This window comes from Lutra lutra, chromosome 10 (genome assembly GCF_902655055.1).
Source record: "Lutra lutra chromosome 10, mLutLut1.2, whole genome shotgun sequence".
Taxonomy (NCBI): Eukaryota; Metazoa; Chordata; class Mammalia; order Carnivora; family Mustelidae; genus Lutra; species Lutra lutra.
Window position 1 is genome coordinate 109,457,746 of NC_062287.1, and position 18,965 is coordinate 109,476,710.

The 18,965-nt window shown below is 62.3% G+C and overlaps 3 protein-coding genes across 12 annotated transcripts; 2 read left to right on the forward strand and 1 right to left on the reverse strand.

The window, feature by feature from the left end:
• The first annotated feature begins 229 nt into the window (after positions 1 to 229).
• Positions 230 to 9,962, forward strand: CARNS1 (carnosine synthase 1). Of its 6 annotated transcripts, none has more exons than XM_047693419.1 (10): positions 484 to 548; positions 909 to 935; positions 2,240 to 2,513; positions 3,341 to 3,430; positions 3,680 to 4,167; positions 4,392 to 4,566; positions 4,658 to 4,743; positions 5,477 to 5,708; positions 5,800 to 6,080; positions 7,801 to 9,962. In XM_047693419.1, exons 2-10 carry the CDS (start codon positions 933 to 935, stop codon positions 9,025 to 9,027), a joined length of 2,856 nt encoding a protein of 951 aa, XP_047549375.1. In that variant the 5' UTR covers positions 484 to 548; positions 909 to 932; the 3' UTR covers positions 9,028 to 9,962. The 6 variants fall into 6 exon arrangements, with proteins under 6 accessions (XP_047549378.1, XP_047549375.1, XP_047549374.1 ...); XM_047693418.1 differs by having other exon boundaries at positions 493 to 548; positions 2,216 to 2,513; XM_047693421.1 differs by lacking the exon at positions 2,240 to 2,513 and having other exon boundaries at positions 534 to 548.
• Positions 9,963 to 11,052: 1,090 nt separating this feature from the next.
• RPS6KB2 (ribosomal protein S6 kinase B2) lies at positions 11,053 to 16,664 on the forward strand. 5 transcript variants are annotated; one of them, XM_047693433.1, is made up of 15 exons: positions 11,053 to 11,212; positions 11,550 to 11,590; positions 11,684 to 11,807; positions 12,090 to 12,158; positions 12,658 to 12,805; positions 13,847 to 13,904; positions 14,008 to 14,108; positions 14,234 to 14,324; positions 14,409 to 14,499; positions 14,619 to 14,726; positions 15,312 to 15,374; positions 15,516 to 15,593; positions 15,684 to 15,791; positions 15,882 to 15,994; positions 16,253 to 16,664. In XM_047693433.1, exons 1-15 carry the CDS (start codon positions 11,141 to 11,143, stop codon positions 16,428 to 16,430), a joined length of 1,443 nt encoding a protein of 480 aa, XP_047549389.1. In that variant the 5' UTR covers positions 11,053 to 11,140; the 3' UTR covers positions 16,431 to 16,664. The 5 variants fall into 5 exon arrangements, with proteins under 5 accessions (XP_047549389.1, XP_047549392.1, XP_047549391.1 ...); XM_047693436.1 differs by having other exon boundaries at positions 15,917 to 15,994; positions 16,253 to 16,395; XM_047693434.1 differs by having other exon boundaries at positions 11,054 to 11,212; positions 11,687 to 11,807.
• A 112-nt stretch (positions 16,665 to 16,776) lies between these two features.
• On the reverse strand, positions 16,777 to 18,928 carry PTPRCAP (protein tyrosine phosphatase receptor type C associated protein). Its single transcript, XM_047693442.1, has 2 exons — positions 18,798 to 18,928; positions 16,777 to 17,599 (listed from the first exon to the last, which is right to left on the reverse strand). The coding sequence occupies exons 1-2, from the start codon at positions 18,798 to 18,800 to the stop codon at positions 16,979 to 16,981; spliced, it is 624 nt and encodes a 207-aa protein (XP_047549398.1). The 5' UTR covers positions 18,801 to 18,928; the 3' UTR covers positions 16,777 to 16,978.
• Between the last annotated feature and the right edge of the window lie 37 nt (positions 18,929 to 18,965).

Genomic DNA, 18,965 nt, shown 5'->3' on the forward strand with positions numbered 1-18,965 from the left:
GTGGCTGAGGCCGGCTGCTGGGGGCTGGGTGTGCTAGGGCGCTCAGGACTCCATCCGCTCAGGACTCCATCCGGGGGCAGGACTCCAGATCCTGTGCCCTGACTAATCTCCTGGCCACCCCACCCCCAAAGGCCAAGGGCAGCCCTGATACCCCTCTCTGCCCTCTCCTGCTCTCCCCCTCCCCTCCTCCTCTTTTCGGCTCCCTTTCTTCCATCCCGCTTCCATTCCGGACTCTCTGTCTCTGTCCCTCTGTCCCTCGCCACAGCCCTGCGGCTGTGATCCTGTTTCCCTTGGTCTGCCCTCCCTCCAGGCTTCACCCGGAGCCCAGGTGTCGGGCTGGGTGGCGGGTGTCTGCACCGGAGCGGTGGGGCGGCCGGAGGGGGTGCCGGCCGGGCCCCGCGCCGCCCCTGCCCCGCACTGGGCATGCCCCGGTCGCTTCTATATAAAGCGGCGCCGCCCGCTCCCGCTGTGCCGCCGCCACTGCCGCCGCCAACCCCCCGCCGCTGCGCGCCGCCCGCCTGCCCCGCCGAGCCGCTGCAGCCCTCCAGGTACCCCGGCTCCAGCCCGCGCCCCCAGGAGAGCCAGGGAGGGGGGCCAGGGGCCAGGGGCCACGGGGACCCAGCGCGCCCCCCGCTGGAAGGGCGGGATGCTAGGACCCCAATGGGGCCTGGCGCAACCCTCAAGGCTTGAGCTCTGGGGCGGGGGTGGGCAGGACCCCCGGGGTCCCGGCAGCAGAAATCCCACCCCCTTGGGTTGAGGGGGTGGGGCAGCCTTGGACACATGCCAGGGTCAGGACGCTCGGGCCTTGTTAGCCACCTCTCTGTTCCAGAGTCTTAGGGGCTGGGCAATGGGGTGCAGACCACGCTGCCCTGACTCCCTCCTTTGTCTCTCTCTGTCTCTGCCATCAGTTTCTCAGCCACTGCACCTGTAAGATGGTGAGTCTCCTCTGCTCCTTCCCCTCAAAAGGCCCAAGCCCCTTGTCAGAGGGAGGGCCCAGAGGGCAGCGTTTGGCACCCAAAAGCCTCACCCTGGGGGCTCCCCTGTGCAGACAGCTCAGACCTATGGCCCCGGGTGCGTGGGAAATGCAGCTGCTTCGGGCTGGGCACTTCTGGCTCCCCCAGCAGCCCCGGGGATGGGCACAGGTGGTCCCCTTTGGCGGTCATTCATTCCACAACACCTCTTGAGCCCCTGCTATGCACCTGACACCATTCTAGGCTTGGGAACATAGCAGTGAGAGCACGGTCTGGGCTCTCAGGGGACGCACACCTTCTTCTTCCTCTTGGAACACACCTTCTAAGAGAAGGCACAAGGCTCAGAATTTGGAACTGGTCAGCCTGGATTCGAGCCCAGGTCTCAGGCGCAGACGTGCCCTCCCGGACGCAGCACACTGCATCCCCGTGACTGAAGGCTAAGCCTCACTGGTCTCCTGGGGTGGGACGGGGCAGGTGCCAGGCCCCCCAAGGCCAAAGAAACCTTGTAACTTACCCAAGGTTGCTCAGGCTGTCCCCTGGAGGATAAGTCCACTACTGTCCCCACCTATGGTCACACAGAGTCTGAGTAGCCTCATTGGGAGTTAGCCTGCCTCAGAGAGGGGCAGGGGTGTAAAATGTCATCCAAAGAAAGCATTTCTGTGACTCAACATCTGAAAAAAGGGCACCAGCTTTTTCCCCTACCAGTGCACTGCACAGGGCTGGCCACACAGTAGGTCCTCAAGGCCTACCTGGGTGGCCATGGGACAGCCTCATCTACACATCCAGGTCTCAGCAGAGCTCCCCGATGGTGATAGACAGGTTACCGAGGCCAGAGGGGAATGAGCAGCCCAAGTGATTGCTCGGTTCGTTCATCTGTTCTCAATCCGTGTTTACTGAGCAGCTATGGTGTGCTAGGACTGCTTCAGTGAACAAAACAGACCAACACGTACGTCTAGTCCTACGAACCAAGCTAGGACAGACCTCAGCGTGGGATGGGGGGCAGTGGTCCAGCCAGCGGCACATTGCTTTCTACCTTCCCCCCAACCCCCCTGGAGCACTGTACCTGGAGTTTGCAAAGCACCCCTACCTACATGTTCCTAGTGACAGGCCTTCACCCCCTAATCCAACACCATCCCCTCCTGGTTCCTAGGACAGTGTCTGCCCTGAACATAGCCCAAGGTTAGGGGTGTGGAGGGCTTATACCCTTGAGTGACTTAATGGGCCCTTTGCTCGCTCTACCCCAGACCCACCACTTCTGCCCCTCTCAGCTCTCCCTGGATCCGCTGGGTCCCGACTGGGACTGCCCCCTGGGCACCAAGGACCTGGAGGAAGAGGAGGGTCCATGGGGAGGAGGCTCTGGCCTGCCGCCCCCAGGCTGCTTCCCTGGCTCCTGGCGCCAGGACGTGGGCCTGGACTGCAAGGGCTCCCTCGAGGGGGCGGAGGCCCGGGCCTGGACTGTCCACGGCTACAGCCTCCTGCAGAGCTGTCTGCGGCAAGCTGGCCTTCCGGAGACCCAGGACCGCAGCCAGGTGCCCCGCACAGGTGCCCAGGGGCTTCAGGGAGGGGGGCAGCCCTGGGGGGCGGGGGGAGGTGCCCTCAGCCCAGCCTGCTTCCCATCCCTGTCAAGGTCGGCCCCTCCCCCCAGGCTCTGGCTGGATCCGAAGCCGGGGAGGCAAGGCCAGTCAACGTCAGGCAGGCAAGCATTGTTTCAAAGGGCATCTGGCACCGGTAAAGTCAGAGATCAAGGCTTCCCTCCTGTCCCCAGAAGACCCAGCCGTGGGATTTGTAATCTAGGTTGTGTGGAGTTGGAGCTCCTATAGATGGGTTTTGGGAGCTGCTGTGGAAGCCGCTAACAGTTGGGACCCAAAACTGCTTCCCAGCTTTATCAGTTTTATTTGTATTTATTTTTATATCTGTTCTATAGATCAGGTGGCCACAAAAGTTCTGTGTGGACACAGGGTTCCCAGCTAGAATACATGAAAATCACGGACTGGGAAACTGAGGCACAGGGACATTTCCCCCCTCTTCCCACCCCCAGCAACTGCACTGCATGGGGGCCACGGGTCACAGAGAAAGTCAATGTCAGAGCCCAGGCTAGAACCCAGGTCTCCAGTCACTCAGCCTCCAGTACCTTCCAGGCTAGCTAGTGAGAGGAGGGAGCCAGCCTCACGCGGGCGGGATGGGCAGGCAGCTTCCCTTTCCCTTTCTAGCCCTTCTCAGCCCACACCAGAGGGACAGAGGGATGAGGGATGGGGTGGGGTGGGGGGCATGGGGAGGGCGGGGCTATGGGGCAGGGAAGGGTAGGCAGAAAGATAGCGGGGGAGCCCCTCTTGAGCTTGGCCATGTTCTCCCCGCCCCCACCCCCCCAGGCTGCCCTGGTGCGGAGGTGACCTTATGCATTCTGGGATCCCCCAGCACCTTTCTGTCTGTGCTCCTGGAGGGTGGGGTCCAGAGCCCGGGTGAGTATGTGCCCATGTTCCTCCACCCGCTCCTACGGAAAGGGCAGCCCTCGCCTGGCCCGGCCACATCCCGAAATACCCACTGACCCTGGCAAGTGCCTGCATTCCACTGGGCCAGCTGCCATGCTCTGAGTGGGGGTGGGTTCCGGGAACAGCTGCCCCCTACTACCCAGGGCCCCGGGCTGGAGGTGGAGGGCATGGGGGCATTAAGCCTTCCCTGGCCAGCAACCCTCTTCCCTCCGCCCACAGGAAATATGCTCCTCTGCCTGTCCCCTGCTTGGCTGACGAAGGTGCCAGCACCCGGGCAGCCGGGCGAGGCGGTCCTGCTGGTCTCTAAGGCTGTGAGCTTCCACCCAGGGGGCCTGACATTCCTGGATGACTTTGTCCCCCCACGCCGAGCCACCTACTTCCTGGCGGGCCTGGGGCTGGGACCTGGCCGGGGTCGAGAGGCAGCTGAACTTGCCCGTGACCTGACCTGCCCCACGGGAGCCTCGGCTGAGCTGGCCCGGCTGCTGGAGGACAGGCTGCTGACAAGGCGACTGCTGGCTCAGCAGGGTGGTGTGGCCGTGCCAGCGACCCTGGCTTTCACCTATAAGCCACCGGCCCTGCTGCGGGGAGGGGAGGCCACCCCTGGCCTACGGCTGGTGGAGCTGAGTGGCAAAGAGGGCCAGGAGACACTGGTGAAGGAGGAAGTAGGGGCTTTTCTGCACTCTGGTGCCCTGGGTGATGCCCTGCAGGTAACAGGCTCCTGCCTCCGAGGTCTGTGCAGATGCCAGCAGGATGGGACGCAGGGATGGTTACCCGGTCCTGCTGCGAAGTTGTCCCCAACTTTGAGCCCTACTGCTGGCATCTATCTCTGTGGCAATCCCCTCCCTTCTTACCTCTATTTACACACTGGATCCTCTGGTACCCCACAGGTTCATGGGGTGGTAAGGAGGCCTCCTTCCCCTCCCCGTTGCAGGTGGCCGTCAAGCTCAGTGGCTGGCGCTGGCGGGGGCGGCAGGCCCTGCGTGTGCACCCGCGAGGGGAGCTGGGCGCAGTGGCGGACACGGTGCTGGTGCTGTTGGAGAAACTGGAGGAAGAGGAGAGTGTCCTGGTGGAGGCTGTGTGCCCACCTGCCCGACTGCCTTTCCCAGGTGAGAGCCCCCTGGGCCAGCCCGCAGTGGGAGTTCGGTTTACCCTCCCAGCTGCTCTGTGCCAGGCTCAGGCCTCACTGTCTTTCTCCAGGCAGTCCCCCACCTGGCCCTGAGCTGGCTGTGCGGATCTGCGCTGTGGTCTGTCGGACCCAGGGTGACAGGCCCCTGCTGAGCAAGGTGAGCCTGGCCCAAGTTTAGATCCGGACCCCGCCGCCACACCCCAGCCCAGCCCTCATGAGGGGCTGAGGGCCCCAGGCAGAGAGAAGACATAACCTCTGGGGGCAGTCCTGGTGGTCTCTAGGAAGACTCCTGGGTCTGACGCTTTTCCCCTCCCTTTCCACCCTTCCTACCTCAGGAGCCCTGCCTGGTACCAGGTACCAGGGCCCAGGGCTGAATCCTCTTTCCAGGGAGCTCTTACCCACAGAAGAGGCTGACCCAGGGTCCCTGAACTGCCCGTGTCTGGAGTCCTATAGAAGAGGCTCCAAGCTGGGGAACTCAAGAAAGCTTGGGGACCCTCCTGGGAACACAGCTCTGAGCCAACCTGAGGCAGAGTCTCTCAACCCTGCCCTCATGGAGGTCTTGGGTGGGGTGCACATCAGGGTGGCACGGGCCCCCAGGCCTGCAGGAGCTAGGAACAAGCATGTTTGGAACCTCCAAGGAGCAGAGAGACCCCGGCGCAGGTGGAAGCCTGGGTAGAGTCCCCTTAGGGTCTAAAGGACCAGAGGGGCTGGTGGCAGGGAAAGTGGTTTGTGCGGCGGAAGTCACAGAGGCCTGGGCCACTTGAATGTCCAGTGAGAGGTCTGGCCTGGGTCTCAGCATAGGGGTAGGTGTGCAGGGGCAGCGGGTGGCGGGTGCAGGAGTCCTGGGCCGGCTCCTCCTGGGCCCACACCCTCAGCCACACCCTTCCCAGGTGGTGTGCAGCGTGGGCCGTGAGGACCGGCCTCTGCGGCACCAGAGCTCCTTGCCACAGACGCTGGAGGTGGCACTGGCCCGGTGCGGCCTGGGTGAGCCGGGGCAGGTGGCGGTCGTGCGACAGCACGTCAAGGCGGGGGCCGAGGCCGCGCTGGCCGCAGTGCTGGCCCTGGAGGCCGGCCTGAGCGCGGAACAGCGCGGCGGGCGCCAGGCCCGCACGGACTTCCTCGGTGAGTGCGCACCGCCCGGGGCGGGGACCCGGGGGCCGTGGGGGTGCCGGACGGCAGCCCGTGCTGAGCCCGCGCCCCCGGCCCGGCCCAGGCGTGGACTTCGCGCTGACGGTGCAGGGCCGCGCGCTGATCCCCGTGGCCCTGGAGCTGAACAGCGGCCCGTGTCTGGAGGCGTGCGGCGCGCTCGAGGGGCTGTGGGCCGCGCAGCGCCCGCGGTCGGCGGCCGAGGAAGCGGCGGCCGCGCCGCTCGTGGAGACCATGCTGCGGCGGTCCGCGCACTACCTCATGGAGGGCAAGCAGCTGCTGCTGATCGGCGCCGGCGGCGTCAGCAAGAAGTTCGTGTGGGAGGCCGCGCGCCACTACGGCCTCAAGGTGGGCGGGGCGAGGGGCGGGGCCGGCGCGCAGTCGGGGCCCCAGTGGCGGAGGCCGTGCCCTGGGCGCGGGGGCGGAGAAGGTTTGGGGGCGGGGCCAGCATCTCTGGGGGCGGAGCCTGCGCTGGGCGGGCCCGCTGGGCGCTCTAGAGCCCGGGAGTAGGGCAGGGGCGCGCTAACCCGCGCAGGTTAGAAATCTAAACTTTTTTTTTTTTTTTTTTTAAAGATTTTATTTACTTATTTGACAGAGAGGGACACAGCCAGAGAGGGAACACAAGCAAGGGGAGTGGGAGAGGGAGAAGCAGGCTCCCCACCAAGCAGGGAGCCTGATAGGGGGCTGGATCCCAGGAGCCTGTAATCAAGACCTGGGCGGAAGGCAGACGCTTAACGACTGAGCCAGCCAGGCGTCCCAAAACTTTTTTTTTTTTTAAGATTTTATTTAGTTTTTGAGAGAGAGCGAGAGTGAGAGAGCACAAGCAGCGGGTGGGGGGAGCAGCAGAAGGAAAGGGAGAAGCCGAGCTCCTTTCCAGGACTCGGAGATCACGTCCTGAGCAGAAGGCAGAGGCTTAACTGACCGAGACACCAAGAAGTTTAAATTCTTTTTGGCTTCTGGTCGAATTCTGTCCCAGCCCGGTGAAATAAGACCTCAGGGAGAGCACAGAGCCCTCCAGGGCAAAAAGAGTCCAGCGCGGATGGGCAGGAGGGGCGGGGCCATCATTCAGGTTTCCTACCAGAACCAGGACCTTGAATGCCAGGCTAAGGAGCCTGACCCCATCCTGCAGGAAGGGCAGGCCCCTGGGGGTTGAATTCCTGAGGGCTTGAGGAGGGTGCTGGGGAGCAGCTTACAGATCCTGAATCAAGTTCACAGCAGTGGCCTCACATTAAAGAATCTGAAGCCATGCCTGCAGAGTAGACGTTCTTATCCGCTATGGGACAGATAAGAAAACAGAGGTCAGGTTCTTCATGGCCCTAATCTACCACAATGGCCTCCTCTCCCCTCTTCCATGGTACAACAGCACCCCCTTGGGAATTCACCCTTCTAGCCATACTCATGCCTCTTAACTCCGTGCCTTGCACATTGTGCTCTCCACTTGGAATGTCTTTCCCCTCTTCATGCTGTCAAGTGTTCCAGTGCTCCCAGCCACGCTCCCGTCTCTTCAGGAGCACCCTCTGCCCTGGGAAGCAGCCACTTTCGGTCTGTGTTCCCCCAGCGGGCAGTGAGATTTGGGGTGCAGGGCCCCACTGGATTCCTCCATGGGCACCCCCAGGGTCAGAACTGTTTGGGTGAATGACAACCAAGAGGATGATGTCCCAAGACACCAGGCCACCTGTCTCAATTCCCAACCCTGGTAGTTTCCCTACAAGCTCTGGTTAGAGAATGAGCCCAGGAGCCCCCCCCCCCCCCAACCTTTGCTCCAGCCCCCTCCTGCCCAGATCACACCCTTTCCCTCCTGCCACCGTCTTTCCTCTGGCTGAGTCTTACTCAGCTCCCGGCCTAAGCATTGTCTCCTTTCAGCTGCCTTCCCTCCCTCCAGGCTGGGTTGGATGTGCAAACTCGGCACCTGCCATTTAGTCAGTCATCAACGAATATTTTTTGAGCCCCCTAGAACTGGCAAGTCTGTCTCCCCTGCGGGCCCAAACCATGCTCTAGGCCCCATCCGATTGCCCCAGCAACCAGCATGGGCTGAGCTGGATGTGTTGGGCCCTGGTGGTTTCCGCAGCTGCACCTGGTGGAGTCGGACCCCAACCATTTTGCGTCCCAGCTGGTGCAGACTTTCATCCATTTCGATGTGACAGAGCACCGGCGGGATGAAGAGAACGCACGGTCACTGGCGGAGCTGGTGCGGGCCCGTGGCCTGCAGCTGGATGGCTGCTTCTCTTACTGGGACGACTGCCTTGTGCTCACGGCCTTGCTCTGCCAGGAGCTGGGGCTTCCCTGCAGTCCCCCGGCTGCCATGCGCTTGGCCAAGCAGAAGAGCTGCACCCAACTGCACCTGCTACGCTGCCACGGGCCCCCTTGGCCCGCGCCCTCCCTGCACGCTGTGCCCTGCTGCCCGCTGGAGAGCGAGGCCGACGTGGAGAGGGCCGTCCACCAGGTGCCGCTGCCCGGCGTCATGAAGCTGGAGTTCGGGGCGGGAGCGGTGGGTGTGCGGCTGGTGGAGGACGCGCCACAGTGCCACGAACACTTTTCCCGGATCGCTCGTGACCTGCAGGGGGAGGCCGACCACCCCGGCATTGGGCTGGGCTGGGGCAACGCCATGCTGCTGATGGAGTTCGTCGAGGGCACCGAGCACGACGTGGACCTGGTGCTGTTCGGAGGGCGCCTGCTGGCCGCCTTCGTCTCCGACAACGGCCCCACGAGGCTGCCTGGCTTCACAGAGACGGCAGCCTGTATGCCCACCGGGCTGGCCCCGGAGCAGGAGGCCCAGCTGGTGCAGGCAGCCTTCCGCTGTTGCCTGGGCTGTGGGCTGCTGGATGGGGTGTTCAATGTGGAGCTCAAGCTGACCGAGGCTGGGCCGAAACTGATCGAGATCAACCCCCGCATGGGCGGCTTCTACCTGAGAGACTGGATCCTGGAGCTCTATGGTGTGGACCTGCTGCTGGCAGCAGCGATGGTGGCCTGCGGCCTGCGGCCTGCCTTGCCCACCCACCCACGGGCCCGTGGCCACCTGGTGGGGGTCATGTGCCTGGTGTCCCAGCATCAGCAGGTGCTGAGTTCCACCGCCAGCCGCGAGACCCTGCAGGCTCTCCACGACCAGGGCCTGCTGCGCCTCAATTTGCTGGAGGATATCCTGGTGCCGGGCGAGTACGAGGAGCCCTACTGCAGCGTGGCCTGTGCTGGGGAGAGCCCGGCTGAGGCTCGCCTCCGCCTGCTGGGCCTCTGCCAGGGTCTGGGCATCGATGGGCCCCACTACCCGGTTGCCCACTTCCTGTCCCACTTCAAATAGTGCCTCTCTCTCCCCGGACCCCTGCCCCAACCCTGGCTTGGCCCACCCCCAAGGCCTCATGGCTGTTCCAGAGTGTCAGGGCCATTTGACACGAAGGCCTCCCGAGCTTAAGGGCCATAAAAGAAAGTATGGTGGGGGGGCCAGTGGCCCCTCTTGCTGTCAGTTCAGCCCTAACGCCCCAGTCCTGCCCCACGATTCTAGTCACAGAGAAGCAACAACAGCTGTGCACGCGCACACACACACCACAGGGAGGTGGGAATGGGCCCGAACTTAGCCCCTCTTTGGCATCCCTCCAGGTCTGTCTCTCTTCCTGCACCCTGCAGGAAGAGAGAAGCTGGGCCTCTGGCCTTGGACAAATCCCACAAAAACCTGAGATAAAATGGCCTGTCCTCAACCCTCATTTAGCAAATCCCAGGATATTTCCAGAGCCCGCTGACAACTTTTGGCAGTGCCCTGCCTGCCTCGTTGGGCCTGAGCAGTAGAAGCAGGGGACCTGGGATCAGCAGGAACCATCTCCTCTCCAGGTAGACACCATTGCCCCGTTCTACAGATGAGGAAACAGGCTCAGACAGGAACAATCACTGCCTCAAGGTGTACCACAGTAGCCAGGGGGTCAAGGGACAAGCTACAAGGTCCATGTTTCCACTTTTACTAAGTCTTATGTGCCCGCTCCACTCCTAAACCGCACTCAGCTCCCTGACCTCATTCATATGTGGCCTTAAGATGAGGGAACGCCCCCTCCCAGGCAGCACCCACCTTCTCCACCAAGCTTTGGTACATTGGCCTCTGGCATAACTAACCAGCACTGGCAGAGGAAAGTCTGCACTCCCTTCCTGATTCAGGGGAGTCTGTCCCAATAACTCTGCCCCTGTGCAGCCTGGGAGTTGTGGCCAGCTCTGCAAGCATCCCTCTCCAAATAAAGGCTTATGAACTAATGAAAGGTCTGGCATCTGGTTCTCAAGACTTGGACAGCTCCCCTCAGACTCAGCTTAGTTGGGAATTGGGGAAGAGAGGAGGGAGAGATGGCTAAGGGATACCTGTAGCCTCTGACACTAAGGATAAACACCATACTGGCCAGGCCTCTGTGTTGACCGTGAGCAGGGGCCTGCCATGGTCACTCACAATGGGTCCCAAACCTGAGGGTCTCTGGAGGGTGGAATTACAACCAGAGGGCCACATCCAATCAAATAACCCTCCTCCAGCCTGGGTTCTGTCCAACTGAGTTCATATTTAGCCTCCCCATGCGGCTGGAATGCACATCCAGACGGCCTCCAACAACAGTCAGAACTCTATCCAAGACCTAATGTAGCCCGGATTCACCCCTACAGAGCCCCATTCAATGAGAATCCATGCTCATATCTAAAGTCACAGGCCAGGTTTGGTGTATTCATTTATTTATTATCTTAACAAAGTTTTATTAAGTGCCTATTCTGTACCAGGTAGCAAGATGACTAAATGTACTTAAACTGGCAACGTAGCAAACTCCAGCACAAACCCATATTTACAGGTGAGTCAATGAGACCCAAAAACCTGACAAAAAAGCCCAGCCGTGACCTGAGCAATCACCCAGTGAATGCTCTGATACAGGGTCCTTGAGACAGGTGTCACATTAGGAAGACTGTGATGCAGTCGTCTCTCAGGGGCGAACAGAGAGACGCGACCCGCTTTTCGCCACCCAGCCAGCACCCAGCCACCCAGCTGGCGCACGGCTTTAACAGGGGTGGGGATAAAGTTTACACCCATATCTGCATGTGTTTCTGTCCCATCCAAACTCAAACTCTTCCCAGAACCAAGATGAGCGCCTTCCAGGCCGCCCTTGTCCTGTGCCGCTTCGGGGAAGCAGTGCTGGGACGAGTGAGGGTCGGGTCAAAGGATGTTAAACCAGCGTCGGCAGCCCGGCGCTGTGCAACTACAGTTCCCGAGAGGCCTTGCGCCAGGCGCCATCTTTCCGCCCCGCCCGATGGTGGGTGGGCGGGCTCCTGCGTCATCGGCGCGCGCGGCCGCGGTCCCGGTCGCGGAGTGATAACATACAACTTCCCCCCACCCCGCCCCCCGGGCTGTCAGTCTGAGCGCGGCCAAGCACTGGCCGAGGGGCCCCCCGGGCCGCGCCGCTATGGCGGCCGTGTTTGACCTGGACCTGGAGACGGAGGAAGGCAGCGAGGGTGAGCCAGAGTCGAGCCCCTCGGTGAGTGGTCCTCCCGGGCACGGCTCGATCCCGGAGCCGATCCCATCCTCCAGGCGGTGGAATCGCCCTGGCTTCCCCCAGCGAGAGCGTCTCAGAGCCTGGCCCCTGTTAAGCTCTGGCCCACCCTCACTAACCCGGACCTGTCTTCCAGGCCCCAGCCCTTACCCTGGTTCTCCCTTTTCTGCTCTCGGCCTCTCCTCCCCAGTGCTGGTCCATCGCCCGCCAGTTCCCATTCCTGACCCCTCCTCTCCTGGGCCAACTAGTCCAGCTTGAGGCGGGGTTGGGCGGGGGGGATTCCCGGTGCCTTCCTTGGCTCTTACCCCTCGGTTTCTCACAGGACGTGTGTCCCCTTGCCGAGTCGAGGGCGGCTGGCCTGGAGTGAGTGAGGGTTGTGTTGGGGGAGGAGGGTATGGGCTGGGAAGGGAGACGCGGGGAGTCCTGGAGCTTTGCCCCCTTTACCTCTTGTGTCAGTAGGCCTGTGGGACGCTGTGAGGAGGTGGAGCTGACCGAGACCAGTGTGAACCTGGGCCCTGAGCGCATCGGGCCCCACTGCTTCGAGCTGCTGCGTGTGCTGGGCAAGGGGGGCTATGGCAAGGTACTGGCCCTCGGTCCTCCCTGGTCTCCCTGCCCCCGTCTTGCAGCAGCAAAGGGTCTCAAAGCGAATTAGACTTATAAATCAGCTGAGCCTCCATAGAACACTGAGGTAAAAACGTAAAGGAGGGAAAGACAGATCCTCTCAGAATCAGACTTGACATCTTTACTGCTCCACCCTTGGGTGGGCCTCCGCCTCTGGGTCTCAGTGCCAGAGCTTCAGGGTGGAGCTTTTTGAAGGAAGGATGTGGAGAGGGAGGTTGATCCTGTCTCCCCTGCCCTACAGGTGTTCCAAGTGCGAAAAGTGCAAGGCACCAACTCGGGCAAAATATATGCCATGAAAGTCCTGAGGAAGGTGAGTCATGTGTCCAGCCGACACATCCTCGATTGGTGGCTGCCGTTCTCCAGGCACGACTTCAGGCTTCTGGAAGACGGTAGTGAACGTGGTGGAGGACCTGGCCCCTGGCTTGGGCATTGGCTGGTTTATTGTCAGTTGTGGTTATGTTGTTTTGTGGTAATTCCCAGCCGTGGGCAATTTTGCCTCTATGTTTCTGAGTCACAACTAAATAAATAGGGGCACTACTGGCATCCAGTGGGTAGACGCCAGGGCTGCTGTTCAACATCCTGCAATGTACAAGACAGCACCCACGGCAAAGAATTACCTGCCCGAAATGTCATTAGAGCCAAGTGGAGAGGTACCTCTAGAGGATAAATCAGTCCTTGAGAAGGATGACCAGTGGTAGCAGGATTACGGAGAGATAGAATGGAGTGATAAAGGGTGGCAGAAGGGTAATGGCCGGAGGGACTAAAGGAGCCCAAGGTGCCCATTTTCTGATTGATCCTCGCCTCTTCAGGCCAAAATTGTGCGCAACGCCAAGGACACAGCACACACGCGGGCTGAACGGAACATTCTAGAGTCAGTGAAGCACCCCTTCATTGTGGAACTGGCCTATGCCTTCCAGACTGGTGGCAAACTCTACCTCATCCTCGAGTGCCTCAGTGGTATGAGCGGGGGCCCAGCTAGGGAACCAGGGCCAGGGAACCAGCCAGGAAGCACTGGGAGCTCTGGGGAAAGCCCGGAGAGATGTGGTGTGTAGAATGGCTAGGGGGCCCCCATACCCGTCCATCCATGTGTCTATCTGATGTCCCTTCATTCATTCATTCAGCAAACGTCTGTCCAGCACCTATTGTGTCCCTCACCTGTATTGGGGGTGGACGGGAACGGCGGGAGTTTGTACGGAAATCCAGTGGCTTGTTTTGTCCATTTCCACTACCCGTTCATGGCCTGTTCCTCTCTCCTGCGTGCCCTGTGTCGAGTCGGGTCCCAGATCCTGCTGGTTCATTCTCGGCAGTGTCCTCCATCCTCTCCACTCTCCTGAGGGGAGGGCACGGGTCAGGTTTCCTAACTGGGCCTGAGGCCTTCAGCTCACTTTCTTCCATGAACTCTCAGGGTCGTCGTCTCAGCACGGGAATTGTCCCCGACGCTCCTACTCACAATCCCACGGCTCCTTGTAACTGCCCCGATGAAGCCTGGCCTCCTTGGCCTGGTGCCCCCTGTTGGCCATGAAGCCGTTGGGCCCGCTTCCTGCCAGGTCCTGTCTGCACAGATGAGCCTGTGAGCTCCAGTCCCCATGTCCCTCTCAGTGCCCCCTCGATTCTCACCGTTACCACGGGCTGCGTCCCCTCACGCTGGGAATCATTTTGCCGCCTCTGTGAGATTTTTTGCACGAAGCTCTTGGAGCCCTTGCCTCGGTCTGGCCTGTTGGAGCCCCTCTGTGCATGTCTGTCTCCCCGTTAGACTGAGCGTCCTGAGGGCAGTGGCTGGGTCTCCTCATCTCTGTGTCCCCAGCGTCGCCCAGCACAGGGCCAGACACCGAGTAGGCGTCGGTAGATGTTTGCTGAATTGAATTGAGTCCCCACGGCAGCTCTGTGAGGCAGGTAGGGCCGGAATTATGAGCCCCACTCTCCCCAAGAAGAAACCGAGACTCCGAGAGCAAAGGTGCTGGTTCCCAGCACACAGCTGCTGACCTGTTTGTGTCACAGGCGGTGAGCTCTTCACGCATCTGGAGCGAGAGGGCATCTTCCTGGAAGACACAGCCTGGTAAGTAGTACTTCCTGCCTCTCTGGAGGGGCTGCAGGGATTCCCCTCACCCCGAGCACAGCCGCACGCCTACCCTTGCCTTCACCCTGTCCTGTCTCTGCAGTTTCTACCTGGCGGAGATCACACTGGCCCTGGGCCACCTGCACTCCCAAGGCATCATCTACCGGGACCTCAAACCCGAGAACATCATGCTTAACAGCCAGGGTGCGCATGCGTGCACCCCTCCCCCGCCCACACACCTGCACCTCCAGTTGGAACCTGCAGGGAGGGCTGAGGAGCACCACGTGGTGGGCCCTGACCACCACCCCCCCCACCAATATCCGCCTCAGGCCACATCAAACTGACGGACTTTGGACTCTGCAAGGAGTCAATCCACGAGGATGCGGTCACCCACACTTTCTGTGGCACCATTGAGTACATGTAAGCGGCAGCTGGCTGGGACCAGGGATTGGGATGACTGGCAGGAAGGGCCCAGTCCGACCAATGGTTTCCCCTGGCCCCCAGGGCCCCTGAGATTCTGGTGCGCAGTGGCCACAACCGGGCGGTGGACTGGTGGAGCCTGGGTGCCCTGATGTATGACATGCTCACCGGCTCGGCAAGTCCAGCCTCCTTGGGGTGGTGGGAGAGGGTGGTGGGAGGGGGTCCCTATCCCGGGGCTGGGCCAGGGCCTGGGGGGAGGCCTACAAGTTTCCTCTCACCCCCTGCCTTCTCCAGCCACCCTTCACGGCAGAGAACCGGAAGAAGACGATGGACAAGATCATCAAAGGGAAGCTGGCGCTACCCCCCTACCTCACCCCGGATGCCCGGGACCTTGTCAAAAAGGTGGGTTCCCTCTGTCCGTGGTCCCTAGGCCCCAGTGTCTTTTAGGCCCCGCCTGGAATCCTGAGTTTCTCTGGGCTCCCTGCCTGCACAGTATGCCTTGGGGATGAAGGAGCACTGGCTTTGGGGTCCACAGTGCCAAGCTGGGGCACTCACTCTGTTGCACACCAGCTGCCGACCTTGTTGCACAGATCCCTAGTCCCGGGTCCTAATCAGCAGAACGTTCATTCACGATGAGCTAGTTGTTCTCCCACTGAGAAGGCATTCACTGGGGATAAAAGTGGGCAGCTAGGCTCAGAGATCGGACTCCACGGCAGGGCCCTGGAGTGATGCCCGTGACTGGGTGCCTTTGTGAATGCTTCATGCAGAAGGGCCCATCACACCAAACCTTGGATGGCCTAAGGTTGTCCGTAGGTGGGGACCACACTCCAGAGGCCCTCCGCCCCCCCCCCCCCCCCCGCCGCGCGCGCACACACACACACACACACACCTCTCACTTTTCCTCACCCAGCCCGCCCCGAGGAACCTGGAGGAACACACAGTCAGTGTCTCTCCCCCGGGGCCTCACCCTCTGCCCTTGCCCTGCAGTTTCTGAAACGGAATCCCAGCCAGCGGATTGGGGGTGGCCCCGGGGACGCTGCTGATGTGCAGGTGGGTTTGGGAGCCCCAGGAGGGGGCAGGGTGGAGCCCCCAAAGGCGCCAGGAGGCAGGCAAGGCCTTAGGGCACAGGGAGTTGCTCTGTGAGCCAAGGAGGTGGAAATGATGGGATGCTTGGGGGCTCTGTACCCACAGAGGCACCCTTTCTTCCGGCACATTAACTGGGACGACCTCCTGGCTCGCCGCGTCGACCCTCCTATCAGGCCGTCTCTGGTAAGTGGAGGACCTGCTGGTCTGGGGGCAGGTGGAGGACCCATCTCAGATGCCCCCTGACCCCTCCTTGCCGCCCGGGTCTGCCCACAGCAGTCAGAGGAGGACGTGAGCCAGTTCGACACCCACTTCACACGGCAGACGCCGGTGGACAGTCCTGACGACATGGCCCTCAGCGAGAGCGCCAACCAGGCCTTCTTGGTGAGGTCATGGGTGGCCTGAGGGTTATGGGGGTCTGGGCAGGATTGTGGTGAAGGAGTGGCGGACACTGAGTGCCATCCGTCCCCCCAGGGCTTCACATATGTGGCCCCCTCCGTCCTGGACAGCATCAAGGAGGGCTTCTCCTTTCAGCCTAAGCTGCGCTCCCCCAGGCGCCTCAACAGCAGCCCCCGGACCCCGGTCAGGTATCGCAGGGCACAGGGGAGAGTGCGCAGCTGGGGCGGGAGGCCGGTTCGGGCTTGGCTCTGCTAGCCCACCCTAGGGCTGCCTCTTGGTGCTCGTCTGTGTTTTCCCACCCACCCCCAGGGACCCCTTGTGGCAGGGGCTGCTTGGCTGGGCACTTGACCTCACAGCCTCTGTGCCTAGGTGGGGCGGGCTGGGCAGTGTTGGCCCTCTGACCCCAGGGGCGGTCCAGGCTGACTCAGCCTTGGTTTCCCCCGCAGCCCCCTGAAGTTCTCGCCCTTTGAGGGATTCCGGCCCAGCTCTGGCCCACTGGAGCCCACGGAGCCCCCTCTCGCCCCTCTCCCGCCACCGCCGCCCTCAAGCTCTGCCCCCCTCCCCATCCGACCCCCCTCAGGGACCAAGAAGTCTAAGAGGGGCCGTGGGCGCCCAGGGCGCTAAGAGGATGGGGGGCTCTGAGAGCAGGTGGGACCCTGGGCCAGTTTGAGAGACCTGGAGATGGGTCTAGGGGTATAGGAGTGAGTGTGTGTGAGAGCGTGTCTCTGCTGGGGGTGTCTGTCCCCCCGAACCAAGCCCACGAAGGGCCACAGGCTCTGGCTGTCACGGGAGTGGCCTCGCCGCCCAACTGGCCTGCACTTGAGCTGTGCCCTTGAAGAATTAAAATATTGAATCATGGCACTGACCTGGCTCTTTCTTGGACTTCTGGGGGCAGGATTGTGGGCGGGCGGCTTGTATTAGGAGGAGCCCCTGCTCAGAGACGGGGAGGGTCACTACAGGACCACAGAGCCTCGGGGCTGGAGGGGTTTTATTTCAGATGGCTGCCCAGTGTCCCTTCCTGGTGGGGACAGGGCAGCAGAGCTTTGGGGACAGAACTCCTGAGGGAGCGATCATCTGAGACTCTTCATGGGGAGGGGGTGTGGGTGATGCTGGGTCCGGGACAGCTCGGGACACAGAGGTACGGTGACGGGGGTGGCCCACCCCGTTGGCTCTTACAGAGCGGTGACGTGGAGGCCCTGGCCCCCCGCCGCTTCGGCGCTGTCGTCCCAGGCCGCGCTGCCGGCGAAGGCGTGCAGGTCGCTCAGCAGGGCCTCAGCGCTGCCCCCTGAGCCCACCGGCCCCTGGGATCTGAGGCCCAGGCCCCCTCCGATGTTACTGTCACGGGCTTTGTCAGCTGGCTCTGGGGCCTGCTGGGGGCCGGGCCCCTCTCCTGCCTGCTGCTCTTCCTCCAGGGACTCTGCGTCCTCCGGGCCGCCGGCCAGGTGGTAGTCTTCTTCCACATCCTGTGTGTCCTGCGGCTGCTCAGGGTCCTCGTCGGGCGACTCCAGCTCGGCCCGAGCCCGGAGCCAGCGGCCCGGCGGGCTGGCCCAAAGGAGGCGGCGGGTGCGGCCCCACAGCGCGGCGCCCAGGCGGGCCGGGTGGTAGTAGCCCCCCGAGTCCCGGCTGAGGCGGCACCAGGCCAGCGCCAGGCCGGTGGCCAACAGCAGGAGCAGCAGCAGCAGCACGACGACAGTGATGGAGTTGGAACCCTCACTGTCCTCGGCACTGCCGCCCGAGCCCAGGACCCCTGGCAGGGCCAGCAGTGTCCCGAGCCCTAGGGCACAGGGCAGGTCCTGTGGGGAGACAGGCGGGGGCGCGTCACTGGGGCTGGGGGCAGTTAGGCCGCATGACTGGGTCCTCAGCTGCCTCTTGGGCAAAATGGGGACCAGTGAGCAGAAGGGCCCACGTTCTTACTGGATCTACAAGGCCCTGGTCCTTTGAGCTGTGGCTCTGGAGCCTCTGACCTCCGCCTTTGCCACCCCAGCTGCGTTCCATGAGCCAGTGCCTGCCAGGGGCCCACATGCTGGCTGTTCCCTCCACCCAGAATGCTCCATCCCCTGAGAGCCACACTGCTGCTGGCTCACCTTGGCCTGAAGTACTGCCCGGCCTCTCCCGTCTGCGGCCGGGCCCAGCCTGGCTCTGCTTTCCTCACCCTGGTACTCCTCACACAGCCTGCCTCATCTGCCCCATCAGAGCAAGCGGCAAGGGCACAGGGATCTTTCAGGCTTAAGCACTACCATTTCTGGCACACACAGTAGGTGCTCAGCAAACACTGGTCAGACGTGTCAAGACTGACAGTGGGGCGGGCGCTAGCTGCAGAGGGAGGGAGGGAGGGAGGGAATCTGCTCTTCCTGAGGCGTGGGAATGGAGGGGCCAACTCTGAGACAACTACCCTCCACTTGGTCAGGTCTCAGGATGGGGGGGCGTCCCTGAAGCCCCTCTTCCTCTCCCACCCACGGGACAGCCCCAGCTGCAGCATTTCCGTTCAACTCCTGTCTCTGGGGGCCTCAGGCTCGCAGGGCCTGGGGCTGGGGGAGGCGGGTGCTGCTACCAGAGGAAGCCTGCGGTCGGAACAAGGCAGGTGGGAGGTGGGGGGGAGGGGGGGCCGAGATTCGGGCAAGCCTCCCCTTCTCCCCGGGCTCTGTTCGCTCAGGCTTCAGGGATGCAGGTAGGTTCTGTGCCCAGGTCCCAGCTCATCAGCAGAACAGGTGAGAGGGTCTATCAGAGGTTCCTGAAGCAGGGCCAGACCTGGAGAGGGGTGCTGAGGGCACACTTGGAGTCCCAGGGGGGCCCGCCTCTGAGGCAAGGTGAGAGGAAGGCCCAGCTTCTGCCCCATGCTTGCCCTGGGTCTCCCATCTCTGCCCTTGACTGACTGCTTCTGCTCCTGGGCCCCAGTACAGGGGTCCTCCCTTAGCGCCCAGGGCCCAGACATTCCAGCTCTGACCTCCTATGGCCCCCACCGCAGGAGACCCAGCAGGCTCCCGTGCTCACCATCAGTCCGCCGGCCTCGGTGCCTGGGCGCCTGCCACCAGCTCTGGCCGCGTTGAGTGGAAGTGAACTCTGGTGCGCTCAGCTGCAGCTGGGGCTCCCTGGGCGCTTCCGCTTCCTGCCCACGTACCCCACCCAGCCCTCCCTGCCATAGGCCCCTGCTGGGGGCCG